Here is a 17,152-nt window from a genome sequence, read left to right as displayed (position 1 = left end):
CCTCTGCAGCTCCTCATGGCCTGAATATTGCAAGTACTTGTACCAGGCAATACCAACATTCATACAGCTGCTACGATGAGAACAAGTTTCCTTAGTTATTTTAGGGTGTAGGAGCAGCCCTTAACTGAGAGGTTATATATGTGACTGAAGAATCCTTGAATCCTTGCTAGGATTCTAAAGGAGAGAATCGAGAACCTTAACCACATGCATCAATGCAAATATGCAAAATATTTTCCATTTTACTTTCCTTAGCTTGCACCTGCTGATGTTAAAAAAAAGAGTTACCTGTAAAAATATCTCATGTGATTCTGCAGTAGCACAGTTTAACAGGTGGGATAGTAATGCAACAGGAAGTTTATTCTAGAGTCATCATCCCCCCGCAGAGGCTGCTCTGAAGCAGAGGGTCTCTCAGCTTGCTTGCTTTCTCTCCTCCAACAGCTCTCTTTGATGTCTCACACTCAGCTCCCTCTTTCCTCCACAGACTAACCTGGAAAGATGGGATTTATTTTCAAAAAAGGATCTTTTTAAAGGAGTATAGTTATCTGAGATGCAATTAGGTATGTGAAAAGTATGCTATATTAACCTCTCTCCTTCTCCAAAGCACACTTTTCCATCTTAAAGCAAAATCATTAGTGTTCTAAATTAAACCAATGGCAATATGAACTCAAGAATTCCTCAAACAGACCACATAAGACTTGTATAGAAACCCTTGGTCAGATGTTTGAAGTTTTATTTTTTCCAGACTCTGCTTCTTTCAGACTGCAGAGAGTAAATTGTGCTGCTCTATGCATCCCTTTTCAGTCCTTTTTTTTTTTTTTTTTTAATTTGAAAGACTCTGATGCTGTTTACCAAGTAAATGACTGAAAAGAGATCCAAAGGTTTCTCTGTGAAAACATTTACAGTATGAAGTCATTTTCTTGACGGGCCCAGTTTTATAAGTTTTTTGTTGTTTCTTCATTGGCACATGCTAATTTTACAAGAACAGTATTTCCATAGTTCAAAGATTTTTCCCAAGGTTAAGACAAGGCAATGCAAAGAAAAGAACGGGTTATTCAAAATGCATCAAGACTCTTCTTCTTTCAGATCTTACTACTCAAGCTTTAACTCCCACTAACCCTCCCACTCCCACCCTGGTTTGGCTGTTAATCCTATGCTATGAAACTCAGGGTTTACATCAGAGTTTCTTCTAGATCAGCCTTTACAAATGTGAACATTTACATACAGACATATACAAACATACTCTGATCCAACTATAAATTAAGTTTTTATAAAGATTTTAATATGAATTTTTATGAAATTACTAATTTTTAAGTGGATCATGCCACACCAACAACTGAGAGCAGGACGGGGAGGGAGTAGGTGGCCAGGGAAGAGAACTGCTTATGCCAGCATAAACACCGTGCTGCTGAAACTCCAGCATCAGAACTGGTGTTCTAATTTTGAGTTCACTATTGCTTAGTGATTTGAACAGAACTGCTTAAGAAAATAAAGGTAAACTCTCAATACAAATGCCAAGCACTATTGTCTTTTGGTTTTGTGTTGTATTCTTTTTTAAATATACTACAAAGAATTAAAAATCGTAAAACCAGCTTTCGTTTCACCAGTATTATGTTTGGACTGGCTGAAAATGAACTTTCACATGGACTTTCATGCAAACATCACCATTTTCTTGCACAGGACATTTCTCATGCACTTACTATTCCAAAAAAGTTCAAGTAAATTCAAGAAAGCTTTAGAAAAAGATCAATTTAATATACTTATTCAAAACAAACAGAACCACCAGCTACTTCAAAGCCTTTTACTAGGTCAACCTAAGTCACCATAATTCAAAACATTTCCTCTTAAGTTTAAAATTTCACATGCCAGAAGTTGAAAGGGCAAGATCTGCTATATTTCACCCTTTGAATATTAAGCATTTTGAGTTAAACGGGGCTAAACTATCAAAACTACTAATTGGTCCTGTAGCAAAAGCCAAGATCAAGCAGAAGCCAAAAACAACTGTTTGAATTCTAGCGCTCTGAAGTATGTCTTCTTTGCTTTTCAATTAACTACAATTATTTCCCATCTTTTCTATGTTTTTTTCATCTGTCGTATTCCTAAAATGGCATTTTAGCAGCAAGTGGTTTTTTACTGGGTTTATACAGAATAAGCTAGCCATAAAGGAGATGGTGAGATTCAAAAAAGTTAAAAATCAGAAGCAGTTAAGTTAATCCCAACAATATCTAAATAAATTACCTTCTGTATGTTTTTTAAAGTGTATAGTCTTGAACAATGATTCCTAGCTGCATATCAGTACATGCCTGTCTTGTTGAGATAGACACAGAACTTGACTCCCAAAATTAGGGCCTATACTCGGTACACTGAAGCTGAGCAAAGGCTTGTGGATGTTTTCTAATGACAGAAAAGAATGGATGCACATACTCAAAAAGCAGATTAAGAACAGAACAGTGCCAGATTTATAACGGGGACTTTTTACATACAGTAATAATTCTCCTCCTCACAGATTAGCTGCAAAAATCTCCTTAAGGCAGCTATAACGTAGACAGAGTGATAAACGTTTTTTTGACTGTCTATATACAAATCCTTCAAGTGAAGGCATGTACCAATATATTGTTACAGCCAACAGTATTTTAGGTTAACATCATTTTCCAATAATCTGAGTTAACATTAGTGTTGACAAAGAGGAGAAAATATCATCCGTCAACATTTCCAAGTCTTCTAAATGGGAATTCCCTTCAGCTTCAGCTACACCCTTCCAACACCCACAATATTCACATGAGCACAACTTTGACAGTGCTTCGAGCTCCTAGGAGCAAAGAAACACTTGTTTTGCTATAGTTGCTGTTATTTTAAAAAAGAATTACAGGATCATAGTAATAATTAATAAACATCTTAAAATGAGAAGTGTGATCCTTTGAACAGGAAGCAAATCACTACCATGTGACTACACTAACCTCTCCTATGCTACCTGCCCTATATGTTCTTTATTCTGATTTGAAAAAGTACATGGAGAATGTTAGACTTGTAAAACTACCAACATATACCAATATAAACTTGTGATTCTCAAAACTTTTGTTCTGTTATGGACAGTCTCTAAAAAGGCAGTGATGACCATTTTGACATCTAAAGTCAAATTCAATAAACTAGAGACTATTTCCATGGTGACTTTTATCAATTCTCCTTGACACTGTACGCTTAGTTTTACCAATCTCTTTGTCATGAGGACAGTCTATCCGTCTGAATATTGGGAGCATCTGAATAGAGAATATCTTCACCTCTAACTGAAATAATATATTTTGGTATCTTCTTTGACATACCACTTACATAAGATTTTTTCTCCTTGAAAGTGCATAAGTCAATCCATATCTTAAAAAAACTAAGCAACTCTTTCCTAATTTGCACATTTGTCCATTAATTGTCTCTTGCAAAAATCTTATTTCTTTCTTTTGACTACCAGATGCTAACAACTGTTGGAAACTGGATAATGGACTGGATGAGCCTCCTGTCTAATTGGCCTTACGTTTCAGTTGTCATCGTATTACGTTTTCATGATGTTAATAGGGAGAAGACGCTGTGCCATTGAAAAATTCAATTTGCAGAGATTATACTGTTGGGAAAGATGTTAAAGGTTTGAAATAGCAAAAGCAGTTGGTGGGTCTTCTAACAGTTTGGCTGGCATGCAGTCTGCCAGCCGTATGCATATTCGATGCTCAAGAACTGCGCTGTTTCACTGTCCTCAGAACGAGAACTGCAAGGACAACCATTACCAGCATTGCCGTAGTTTCTGCAGGGCAATGCAACACTGCATGTTTCAGTGTTTTTTTTAAGCATTCCATCTGTTTCACATAGCTGTATAGTAACACTGCAGCAGAATGAAATGTATCATTGCACATTATCGCATAAAATCCTCTGCTCTTTGTAAAGCAGAGATTTTATAGACAGAGCCAGCTGCAATCTGTAGGAAGCAGTCTGAATGTTTCCATGAATTCAGTCAAAGATCATATGCTCAGGGTGTGGCCGTGGGAAAGACTAGCATATCTTACACACAGTCCCTAAAGCCCAGTTATTGTTCCTTTAATTACAAACAGACTTTTCCATATCCTTTTGCACTATTCCACCCTGTCTTACCTGCATACAAACTCAAATAAAACTATTAACTATGAACATTACAAACATTACATTAATCAGACTCACAATCACAATGCTGATAAACTCAACTCTCACTTGGACAAGGTATTTGATGAAGATAAAATATTACATTCCAAATGTAATAACAAAATATTACAAGCACTATAACCACAGCACAGAGGAATGGGAAGCTCACCACAGCTATCCTGGTCATAAATTACATATAAATGGTATGTGTTGTTTACAAATATAAGCACATTGTCCTCCTCTTCAAATGTAAAAATAATAATAATAAAATAAATGCAGAGACATTTCATGGAACCTGTTAGCTAAAGCTTGTCAAAATTGCAAGCAACTGAAAATTTCCATTACAAGCATGGAAAATATCAGATAGCCTTAATATAGGTGTGCGTATTTTCTGCACACACACATCCTGCATTTATTTTCCCGGAGAAAAAAAAAAAAATCCTACAAAATTCTCACACTGATATCCCTCTCTTCCATTAAAAAAAATCCCCAGTAGAAGTAAAATTAGTGGAATTCTATGGGAATCTCTGATAAGGATAATGTCTAACAAAATAAAATTATGACACATTCAACTAAGTTTGTAATTCTACAGAGGAGTTTTTGCCATTGGCGTGCCAGGGTCTCCGAAGCAATTACAGTGCTCCTGTTCAGGAGGTTTGCTAATTGACATTAATAGAAAAACTTGGGCATTAAACTTTGAGGCATTCCTTAACATTTCTCAGACTGAGGTGCCAAAACTCATTATGAAAAAATAATCTGTGCTTGCATTCTTCCATTCTCTTCTACACACTATAACTTACATGACACCTTAAAAAGCTCATCCGTTTCATACACTCATATTTTATTCAGAGGATGTGAATTTGTCTCTCAACTGTTCCCCTGCTCAAAGTTGCATTTGTGTATCCTGTTCCACAGCGTGTGCAAAACTTCAGATTCCTTTTGCTGACAAATTTTGTTCACAGCTGCTGGCTTGGCAGGGATTTGGGTCGGGGGTGGGGAGGAGGGGAGACAAATTTCCAAGCAATGGGGGAAAAACAGTACAAAACTTTCATCATCAATGGCCTTGACATTGCTAGAGCAAACGGAAACAGCATCACCCACCTGACTCCATGTGAGAGAAACCACTCAGAAACAAACAAACAAAAAATCTCCTGCACTTATTTCCATTAAGATGGCTTATGCCAAGCTTTCTTTGAAGTGCAGATTTCTGCACTGGCTTCCTCTTGCTGTTGATAGAGCAGGATATTTGCTGAAACACTGCAGGTAATGAATGTAATATTCTGAATTAATCAGCATATATAGTGGTGAGATAACACTGCTCTCTGCAGAAACTGTAAAGAGCACCTATCTTTTTTTTCCAAAGAACTATCATGTGCTTGAACACTGAGATACATAACTGGGCCAAGAGCACACACAAAATTTCTAATTCTTTCTAATTCTACTAATTCTTAACTGAATGCAAGTCTTACTGGTAAGTGAGTAAGAGAAATGTGCTCTACTGACCTTTTAAGTTATTTCTATAGAAATAAAAATGCTTGGTTATTGTTGCAGGTCTACAGCATACAAAGAAGAGATGACATTTCATGACCTAACTTCTCATTGCTCTATCATCTCCAGGTTTCTCAAACTAAATCAAAATTTGCAAGAATAAAACTTGCCTTTTTTACATTAAATATATTTTCCTTTCTCAGGACAGCATTAGAAAGCACGTACTGAACTAGCATATTTTATAATTGCTCAGTCATGAGGATAGCGCAGAGAAATACAGCCAGCCTCTTCTTTAAGAGCTTTAACAGTCTAGTGATAGTGGAGCACTTTTTGCTTTGTCTGAGCAAAGTGTAACATGTATTAGAGACGGAGTCTGATCAAGAGTGACACTGACCAGTTTGGCTGTATTTGGCTTGGCCTATTCTGAAAGATATCATCTCCCAAACTTGAATTCTGTGAGATATTCAGTTTTCAATAAGCATCGTTTGGAACCATCAGACTAAGTTCATTTCAAAGATGTTGCTATTTCCTAAGTTGCTGTCTCCTACACTTTGAAGTCATTATTGATCCTCAGGCACTGTCTCATTACATCACTTTAGAAGGTTTTGGAGAAGAGAAATAAACCTTTGACAAAACAAGTGTTTTTAACGAATATGAAGATTTTAAATCTGAAGTGGCCATCAACCAGAAATCTGAACTCTGAATCCCACTTGGCTAGTCGCCTTGGAGGGTCAAATATTACCATTAGGGATGACCATAAAACATCTGTTGAAGATCAGGCCATCGAACTGATAGGAAATTCAAACTGATCCTAATGCAGGCACCAAATCAGCTATTGAAACTATAAAGTGCTACCGCATGTAGAATGATTACAGTGTGGAGAAAATTGATTCAGCTCTAAAAATAAGAAACAAATCAAAAAAAACACCCTTCAAAATATGTATATAGTTTTCCTTTAATGTCAGAGAGAGACACTAAGGAAGAACATAGAGAGAAGACGGGAGTAAGATAGTTAAAGCACACTGATTTTGAGTCAGATACTTTACAGTCAGCTGCTAACTTTGGTGGCAGTTTTGTGAAGGAATGCTGAAGCAATTGCTGGCTCTTAATGAGATATGTAATGTAAGATTAACCTGTAACCAGTCCTGCCTGACAATCTGTGTCTTTCAGCTGCTGCTACAGATGTGATTTTTATTCTCTATAGGAGAGAACACCAGCGAGAATTGGAGTGTTTAGAATCAGTTGACTCTGATTTATAGTTTCAGAGAGGCCTACAAAAACTTGCAAGTAAATTTGAAAACCATTTTACAGGATATAAGCCATAACCCCCCTTATATGTCCGATATAATGCAACACAGAATTTAAGTGACTTGCCCATCACCACACCACCTGCTGTGTCCTGTTTGAGGTTTAAACATTCACTTAGCGATGGATTTGCTATCCTATGTAGGAACTGTCGCCAAAGGGACTGCAAACAGAGGGAAGTCTTTGTCCTAAGTAAGAGGAAACCCAGACAAATCAAACTTCAGGAAAATAGAATCTGCTATTTCTGCTAAGAAATTATCAGTCATTTATTTCCTGCAGCACTCTTTCATCCAAAACTGTACTTACCTTTTAGTAAGATGGTCTCAGACCCAAAATCTGTTCTCAGGCTATGGTTGGGACACTGTTACCAAAAGCTAGTCATCACCTAAAGTGATCTGCTGAGATCAGCTCAATCCCTCCCTCATCTCTTGCTACCCATTCTAAACATTCGCCCCAAAGATTGCAGCAATGAAAATTATCACAAACAAAATATAAATTATTTTGTAATGATCCTACAAGTTGTAACTTTTTTTATCACAGCTTCCAAATAGCATGGCAGTATTTCAGGAAAAGGTAATAAATATCACCAGTGGCAGCAACCACCAGTAGCCTTTTCCTGTGCTACAGCAAGGCAGGGATGGAAGTCTGCAGTCTCTCCTACTCTCCTTATTGTATATTTAACATGGATAAAAGAAGTAATTAAAACTGATTTTAATGGTAATTCAAACATAGTCATAAACTATTTTTAAAATGCCATGTTTAAAAACAATTTTAATACAAAAAAGTATATTTAAAATAATTTATCATTGTTAAAATAGACCAAATGTCAATTAAAGATAATATATACTGTTTACAATGACAACACAAAATAATTCTAACACAAAAGCAAGCACTACAAAGCACAAAAAATAAAGTACACATTCCCTTCCTTTTTGCTCTGTCAGAACATACCAACATTTCTTTTTTCCTAGACGAGACTATAAAGTCAGTTGCTTAAATCTGCAGGATAAACCAACGACTGTGAGCATCTCAGCACACGACATGCTGCTTCCAGTGACAAGAGAAGATGATAATGGCACCGAGGCTTTTACTTCCTGTTAATCAGGTCTTACTGTATATTTGCTGTACAGGCAATTTATGTGTGCAGTTAGTCTGCCCACAGGCCTGATGACTGTTTGGGAAGGAAGGTGTCCAGCACCAAGCTGCTTTTACCAGCACAGCTCATTCAGGCTGATTGCAGCCCTCCTCCCTTTGCCTTGAACCTCGGTATGGGTCTCCCCTATATGGGGCCTCCCCTATAACGTGACTCGGAGGCTGCACTCAGGAAAGGTGACAGCCATAAGCGGGAGGTTCCCAACCACCCTTTACAGGGAGAGGGCCTTCAGCAAGGGCGGTGAGCCATAGTCCTACGACTTTTCCTAACAGGCTGCAAACAACTTACAACCAGTAATTTAACAACCCTGTCTATAAAAATTAAATGGAGGAAAACAACATCTGTTGTTTAGAGGAACCAGCTTTAATTATCTGTGAAAATAATACAAGGTACCTAAAGCTAAAGAAATAATAAAACGTAGGGAGGTAGACTGGAGAGGTGGTTCATACTACGTTCATAGCATAGCCCAATTCTACTATGTTCAAATGTTGAAAAATATCACAGCACATTCCCAGAGCACAGGATTCTGTACTCTTTTTTTTTGTTTGTTTTGTTTAGTATTGGGATAAATTGATACACCTTTTGGGTACTTTTTTTCCTAATTTGGATTCAAGAAAGGGTGCCTAAAAACTTTGTTTTATTTTAATAAGAAGGCCTATGACATATTTAAGCAACAGTCAAGAGAGACCGAACCATTTCAACCCTGGCTAGGAATATTTATAAAAGGAGGCTTGGAGTACAGAAGAGTCTGTTTCCTGGAGTATTAATCTTCATGGATCCTAGATAACAACATGAAATTGTGGATTTACAAAATTATTTTTCCCAAGCCAGCAGTGTTTACTAGGGCTTTGTGCTATGTCCCATACTGGAAGATTAACTTCAGCATTACAACATTAACTGCTTTTATTCTATTGTCTTTGTTTGATACATTATTTCTCAAATTGGTCAGACAAACAGAATCCAAAACAGGATCCTCTTTAACATTACTAACAATCGCTGCTGCAACAGAGTCCTCTCTGTTCTCTGACCTTCCTTAGACTATTTTCTTCTATCCCAGCTATTTTAATGTATTTCTTACCCAATCCAGGAAAAAAAAGGGAAGTATTGTAATTTTCTTGCTTGTTAATGTCTGTAAAAATTACGGCTATACAATTTTACTTACTCATATCAAGTTGTTACAAATTTTACCCTGCAAATAATTGGCTGGTCCTTGGTTAGTAGAATAATGCTCCTAAAAAAGATGCTAGTGCAATCATAACTATGCTTGCTAAACTAAAAAAAACATTCATATATGTCTAATGCATTGACTGATCAGGATACGACCTACAGTCACAATAACTAGTGACTTTAAATTCCCTGAACCCATTCACTATAAACCAATACTAGCATCTTGAATTGCATATAATAGTGACATAGATGTCATTCTTTTCAACCATCTTAAACATCACTTACATAATGAGCTCTTGATAACCAAATGACTATACCTTCACGTTGTGTACTAATTGCAATTTTCAACTGATATTCAGGGCTAGCTACCTGGTAGTAAAGTATAATGAATCACTAATGTTGTGGTCCAGTAAATAACAGTCTCCTGCAATATACATGCATCAATAAAGCTAATTTAAATACACCATTTTAACAATCTGGCAATCATAGTCACACTGATTTTCATGATACCACCATTACTCCTATATAACCTCATGATGAATCAAAAATCTCCTCTGCCTCGATACATAATCATACAGCAATCACAGCTGTCAATCAAGACATTGTGACTGAAGGGAATACGCTGAATGTACCTCCGCAGTACCTCAGACAAGTTAAAAGACCTGAAATACATTATTTTTAAATACTTCTTGATTTTTAAAGCAATTATCTGAGGACAGCACCAAATTCATGATATTCTCCTACTTCCTATTATAAGCGATACAGTTATAGAGCCAGAATGAACTACTGCAAAGATGTAATCTTACCTGTGAAGCATGTGCCAGAGAACAAGAACATAAAGAAAAGACAAGAATCATAAGAAAAGCATTATTACTTTAAAAAGAACATTTTCCTTGGTTACAAATGTGAAAAACATTGCATTGAAAAATAAAACATAATTCACATTAATATATTATGCATAATATATGTAAGAGCTAGACAATCATGTTACACCACAGGAGAGTCATAAACTAGTATCTGATATTTATCATGAGTGAATATAAATTCAAAAAAACTGCAAACCTAAGATTTAAGTCTTCATCTAGATTTTGAAGCACTCTTTCAAAATAAGAGTCATTGTGAAAAACACACTTTACAGTCTGTTTGGGGAAATTTATTCACAATTGTCCTAATACACTAAGGATTTCTCAAATCTTGGCACTCAAAACAAAACAATGGAACTGAAAGGGTGTTAACTTCAGAGGCTAATGTTAGCTTTTTAAATACCTATATCATTAACAGTTTTTCTGTCCAAACAATACACTGGGGATATTCACAACATGTACTGGTGTAGTGGAAATGGACCTACCTAGATAATCATGGTAATCCTTTCATTTTAATTGATCTTCTATAATAGGAAAAGGCCAACATCACTTACGAGTATTGCAGAAAATGCAAAAGCGTTTGAATTAAACCACTGGCTCTCATTTGGGTTATTCTACACACTGCTAGTAGCATAATTGATCCCTAGCATTAACTCCACTTAAATCAAGGTACCAAGCTGCAAACACACAGATGTAACTATATACGTGCTGAATCTTGCCATCATTATTCCTCACTTGCACAGAAAGTGTTATTCATACGTGGAACGGTTTAGAGAGAGAGAGAGATCAAGACCCAAAGCTCAGTGTCCTTGTCTGCACATCAATTCCCAGCGCCCTTTGAAATTCTCTGAGGGTATGGGAGACATCAGACAAAGGCGGCCACTGAGGCCTCTGGCACGTGCCACACAGTGGCAGCTGCCAGCCCGGTGAGCCTCTGGAGCAGCAGCAGATGCCTGTGTGCTGCGACACTGAATCCCACCCCAACCATTTAACACTACAGATCCCTCCTGTATTCATGGCTTCCAAGAAAACAGTTTAGCTGAAGAAGCAAGAAGCCCCGTTAAAGATGCAGGGTTTGTGGGGAGAGGAAAAAAACTTAAAAAAAAAAAAACACACACAAAAAAATCAAACCTATCAAAATGCAAATATGATGAGGCATAAAAAATACACAGAACAGTTATGTTTTGCATTTCTTAGCAATTTCACTGATGTCACTAAATCATGACATGCCCAGAGCTGAATTAAACACCTCAAAAATAAAGGTGGTGTGAAAAGGGGTCAAATTTAAAGATTCAATCACCTCAAGAGAGAGCAAAGAAGGGGCAAATTCATAAGGAAAATTTTCAGAGAAACCCCAACAAAGGCCAGAAGAGCATTACGGAAATTTTGGGTGAGATCCACACTAAAGAGCTGAAATATCATCGCTGCACGGTTGTCAGAAGACAGCTGGAGGAACATTGGAAACATAACTCGTGCAGTTTTCCAGCAACTGTAATGTATTAAAACAATCACTAGGACACACAAGTACTGCAGGCTGTAATTAATTTGTCCTGTTTATATGGACTGTTTTTTTAAACAATCTATACCAGAAACACTAACCAATGCAGAAATGTGGAGTCATTTTTGCAAGAAGTATTTCCTCCCAGAGTGTTAGTGACCAGAAGATTCAAACGGTTTTAAATAGAGTGAGGTGGTGGAGGAAAGGGTAGCATATTTTTACAATAAAGATTTGTTTTACTGAAGTATCATTATCGTTTGCGCTTAGAAACTTGCTTCTGCGATTGCAATTGACACTGCCGGGATTTGTCAATCAGCCCTAAAAATAGCTCTGAAGGTATAATCTTATAAAAACAGCACACCAGCAACCTTCTCTCTTCCCCAAAAGAGCTTAGAAGAAATATATCTTTGTAGAGACAATATGTATCTCCTTATTTGAGAAAAAAATACATATATATATTCTCTAAAATTAAGCATTCTCATCACATGAGCAACAAACGAAAGGGCCAAACAGACCTAACATTAAAAAATGCATCTGTATCGCTGTATTTGGTCCAAGTTTTGCTCAAGATCTTTTCTATAGACTTCTGGTGACTGATGAGCTGGAAATTAAAGAGATTTTTTGAAAGCAGTAAGGCACATCCTGAGCCCCAGCCAGCAGTCTAACAAGACAACATCCAAAAGCCCAAACTGTGTGAACTGTAGTATGGGTATCACCCATAACTGCGTCCTGTGCTTATGGAGCCTTCATATAATTATATTTTAATTGTGTAAAGTGTTTTATTTATGAAAGATGCTAAACTCTATCTACTGGGGCCATACTCTATAAAATCATATTTCATAAAAATCAAACTATGAGTTTGCATAACTTTTTATTTTTCATTATGTTCAGGTAGTTGGCTTTGACAGCCATACTGTGTAATTCTTGTGTATTCTTAGGGACCAAAAAAAAAAATCTTATCAGGCTGTGAAAAGTCTGTTCTGTATTTCACTTCCCCATCATCTGTACTTCACATGTGACCAATACGAAATTTTCTTTATGATAACCTGTGCTAGGCTTCAAGGCAAAAAGAATCTCTGATTTATATGAAATTCTCATTGAAAAGCTATGCATCCCTGCTTTTTTCTGTCATAAAACCGCTCAAGTGTGTTTCTCTAAGCAATATCCTTCTCTTACAGGACTGTGACATAGGTGGAGCTGATCACTGTGGGATTTGGGTTAGTTTCTTGGCAAAAATGGTTATGACATACTTGCTGCTACATCTTAGGTTTGTTAGCATTCCTCGTCCTAGCTGTATCTACCACATCCTATGGGGATAACTAAAGAATTCTTGCACAGAGCTACTCTCTGAGCTATGGTTTTCAGAATTCTGTTCTTTAGAGCTATGCTTCTGCAGCATCAGCTACATTTGTGTCCAAGGGTGCAATGCTTCCATAACTTTGAGTATTATATGCACATTATCTCTTGCTTCTACTAAAAACTATAGAAGAAAATGAAATTACTTAAGCTATAAACATGTAAGATTTCTAAAGGTAAGTCTTAATGCTGTAACACAATTTATTTCCAGTGCAACTGTTAAAGTGCTCAGAGCTCCTTAGAACTATTAAAATCTGTTTGCAAGTCCTGTCGTTTTTTGGTACCTCAGACTTAATTCTGATTAAGGTCTTTTTATTTAACTACAGAGCTTGTTGAGACACTTGCAAAGGTAAATCTTCAAGCGTTTATCATTCCCCCATACTGCTACTCTGCTTGCAGTCTGCTCAGACATTGGGAATCCATTGCTCAATATTTCATTTTTTCAGTGTTACTCCCCATAAGCGCCTCCATGGCTTGCTAGCTTCCTTGGCCCAGGAGAAGCCTGGATGCGATCATTGCTCTTTCCTGCAAAGGTCCTTCATTACAGAAACCGTGATGAAATTTCTTTTACTCTTCTCCATGCTCCAGTGGCCCTTAGGTTGTCATGACAGAAAACATTCACCAAAGTGTAACTACCATGTTGGGGGCATTAGAGTTGATCAAAATGCAGAATGCTACATGATGACATTATTAATCCCGTTCTCTTCTCATGCTAACGTAGGAAAGAGCAAGATTACTGGAGTCACTGGTGGGAACTGATCCTGTCCTGAATAACGCTAGATGCTCAAATTGCCACTGTACACAGGTTTTGTTACGTTTCCTAGAAGCCAATAATAGCAGAAGCTTAAAAATCCTACTGTCTAGCTAGCAAACATGAAATTTTGTCGTGATGATAAATTCCAGTTATGAGCAAGTAAACCTAAGAAAAGTAAAAAAGAAAGTTATAGGGAGCTACTGATGATCAAGGCTTTAAACGAAACACAAACATGTCTTTCTTTCTGTGCTTGTTCCAGGAGGAAGAGGAAGTCAACACAATTAATGACTGACAATTATAAAAATACTATGTTACTTTATATAGCATTGCATATAACTTGCCTCTGCAACTTATAAACACAGATCTTTCATTCCAGTGTAGCCACTAGCTTTTATAAGTCTGGGTAATATTACAATACTATCATTGTTAGTTAAATTTGTAGTTAGATAAAGATACACAGGATTGAGAGTAATGAGTAAGTTCCTGAAAGTGTCAGGGAGAAATTGTTTTTTCTTTATGCAAAGCACTGCAAAAATAACTTAAGCTCCTTCAAGCGAAGCTTTTTTTTTTTTTTTCATTTCAGGAAGCATCACACGCAGGGTAGACAGAAGTCAAAAGACTGATACTAAAGCTTGCTGGCCCAGATTTGATTCAAGATGGTAAATCATTCATTTAGAGTGTCCCAGTCCAGTTATACCTGTGACAATGGTATAAAGTCTTCTTAAGTAAATGAAAAGCATAAGTTGCATTACAAAAATACAATATCCTTGTGATATTTTGATTCCTGAAAACAACATGTCACTGCTAACAAATCAAAAACATCTGTTTCCACAACAACATTAATTGGCCTTATGAAGAATCTGTTATGGAGCCAAACTCTTAAGAAAAAAATCATCTGGATTGGAGGAAAGGTGAAGATGGGAAAACAAGACTCAATCCCACTATGTGTAAACAAACTCACACATTTTCTTTAGTTTACTGGAGACTTGGTAGGTTTGGCAGTTTTACAGCATTTGTCAAGCTATAGCTACGGCTGCATGGTGTGAATGCAACTGTATATAGGCCAACAGCATCTTAAAACTGCTTAAGCCAGCAAATTTCTGGTCCCTGTGTCATAAAAGTTATCTGAAAACCATTTAAAACTTGTAAAAACTAAGCTACTTGGTTAGGTACAATAGCCAGGAACCCATTCAAAACTTAAGAGCAAAGTAAAACAAAAATCAAGGCTCTCAGCAACTATAAGCATTTACCTAAACTGTTTCATCCTGAAGAACAGACCATTAGTAGCAAGTCCTCTGTGATCTGAGTTAGTTTGGAGGCACGTGCTTTTTATTATGCTGTTTTTACTGCAGCAGATCTGCACATTAATTGGAGAGAAAGATTCTGTACAAATTTGACACATTCAACATGAGGCTGTATCCTGCATGAATACAGCTAGTCCAGATCAGAGGGAGAGAGGCTGGTCTGGAGCCCAGGGATCTGGAATTGATGAACAAATTCAGTTCTTCAAAATAAGCACCAGTACAGGTGAGTAAGCCATGTACCCTTCTGTATACCTAATGTCCTTCCACTAGTAAGCAGGTTCCTCCATATTACTAAATAGGCACAATAATTATCTGATAAATACAGTTTCGAAACTAAACTCATCAAAGGTTGCTGACGAAAGGCTGATACGAAGATGCTAGGTTTACAAAGGTTTACAGAGTGCAAAAAGCATTAATAATCTACCAAGAGCTGGATTTTCCCCTCCTTGTTCATGGTGTATATATTTTCATAAATCTTTCACCTGATAAAGGAATCTTGTGAACACTATTCCTGTATGCAAATATTTCCTTGGAGCAGCTGCAATAGTAGACAGATGCTACAGCAGTATAATTTCCCAAGGAAAATACATATAACTAAATGATAATAAATTCTAAAAGAGCACTTATTCTGTAGTCACAGGTGGGGCTGAGCCAGGATTTTCTTCCTCTCATGTTTATCATGTAGACAAAATAATTTTTTCCTCCTCCAAAATAGATTAATTTAAGCATATGTGATCACTAAACTATGTTTTAGGAGAATACTGATGCTATTGTCACAAATAAAATTTAAACCATACGTATCTTACTAGTTGACCTAATACAGAACTAATGAACTGTTAATGGGAGTGACCACTGGATAATATATAGTTGTCAAGTTAGATCTCACACAAGTAACGCATGTCAAATGTGATTTTCTTTGAATGAATAAGTCTACTGATCTATATCACTGAGAGATGAGAGTACCAGTGAGCTTAACCCTACTTCCCTGAGAAAAAAAAAAAGAAATGGCACCAGCTGTTTGGCAAGGTTCTGCTAGACTGATAACATGATCTCCAACTGCTCTTGTTTAGGCAATAGAATTAATTAATGATGAAAACTAACATGGCAATAGCATTAACAACTGCATCACCTATGCAAGCTAGCAAAGCAATTGCTTTCTTGTGGTGCTTGCTGCACCAATACTGTTGTAGCTGAGCGTTAAAACAGCCTGATCATTGCTTTTCCAAAGTTATTTTTGTATGTATTGTACTTCTAGGGCAACACTTGAACAAAGCAGTTGAATGTGTCCAAAACTTTGAAACATTTACATCCGGGAAAAAAATGTTATTTACGAGAATTTGATATAGCAATAACAAGCAAACTCCTCACTAAATCTACCTGAAAGTAACCACAGAGGAAACATTTTCCACCCACTAACTCAGGTTAATCTTCAGTAGATATACAGTCATCATTAGAAAACAAATATGACCCGGTTCTGGAGCTGCACTGCAAAATTCCCATCAAACTCCACTTTAATTCAACAGACTGTTGCTCATTGAAAATGACACTGTTATTTCTAACAGAGTGGAGAACGATCAATTTGCATTAAAAAAACTATTAGCACATGAAGGGGACACAAAGAAATTCTTACACAGCTGTTTTGCTGAGAACGAAAAAATAGGAAATAGCTAAAATTATGCAAAACCTCTATATAAAATGTGACAAGGGAAGAACTGAAAGAAAAAAAAAACCAAACAAACAAAAAAAAAGCCAACCACAAACTCTGCTGTGATTGTACAAGTATCTACTTTTTTGGATAACGTTAGAGATTTCTTGGTCCGGAAATCTGGGTGGGAATCTTCTGAGAACTGGCCTTCTAGTGATATTCTAGATGTTTTCAGGTTATAAGCCTTCCAGAAATAATGCAAGAGCAGCCTTTTCCATAGTATTTTGGTACACTGATTGCAGCTCTAGCAAAAGAGTAGGAACTGCAGAGGCCTGTGAACTTTAAAAAGAGAGTGATCAATAATAAAACTCTTTCCTCATTCCTTATGCAATATGGCACAGCTTGAATTTTGGGAAAGATGAAAAAGGACTCTGCTTTCCTGATTTCACTTGAATCACTTCACC

General features: G+C 36.8%; 1 protein-coding gene across 5 annotated transcripts in view; it reads right to left on the bottom strand.

Moving 5' to 3' along the window:
- CALCRL (calcitonin receptor like receptor) overlaps window positions 1–17,152 on the bottom strand; it is a 77,926-nt gene that overhangs the window by 40,349 nt on the left and 20,425 nt on the right. The window contains exon 2 of one of the 5 annotated variants that reach the window (XM_009666263.2): window positions 286–487. The exons of the other annotated variants lie outside the window; for them this stretch is intronic. Coding sequence (XP_009664558.2) covers window positions 286–302 — 17 coding nt within the window. The 5' untranslated portion in view covers window positions 303–487. The remainder of the gene's footprint in view (window positions 1–285; window positions 488–17,152) is intronic. 5 annotated transcript variants of the gene reach the window in all.

This window comes from Struthio camelus, chromosome 6 (genome assembly GCF_040807025.1).
Source record: "Struthio camelus isolate bStrCam1 chromosome 6, bStrCam1.hap1, whole genome shotgun sequence".
NCBI lineage: Eukaryota > Metazoa > Chordata > Aves > Struthioniformes > Struthionidae > Struthio > Struthio camelus.
This window is presented reverse-complemented; position numbering and strand designations above follow the sequence as displayed.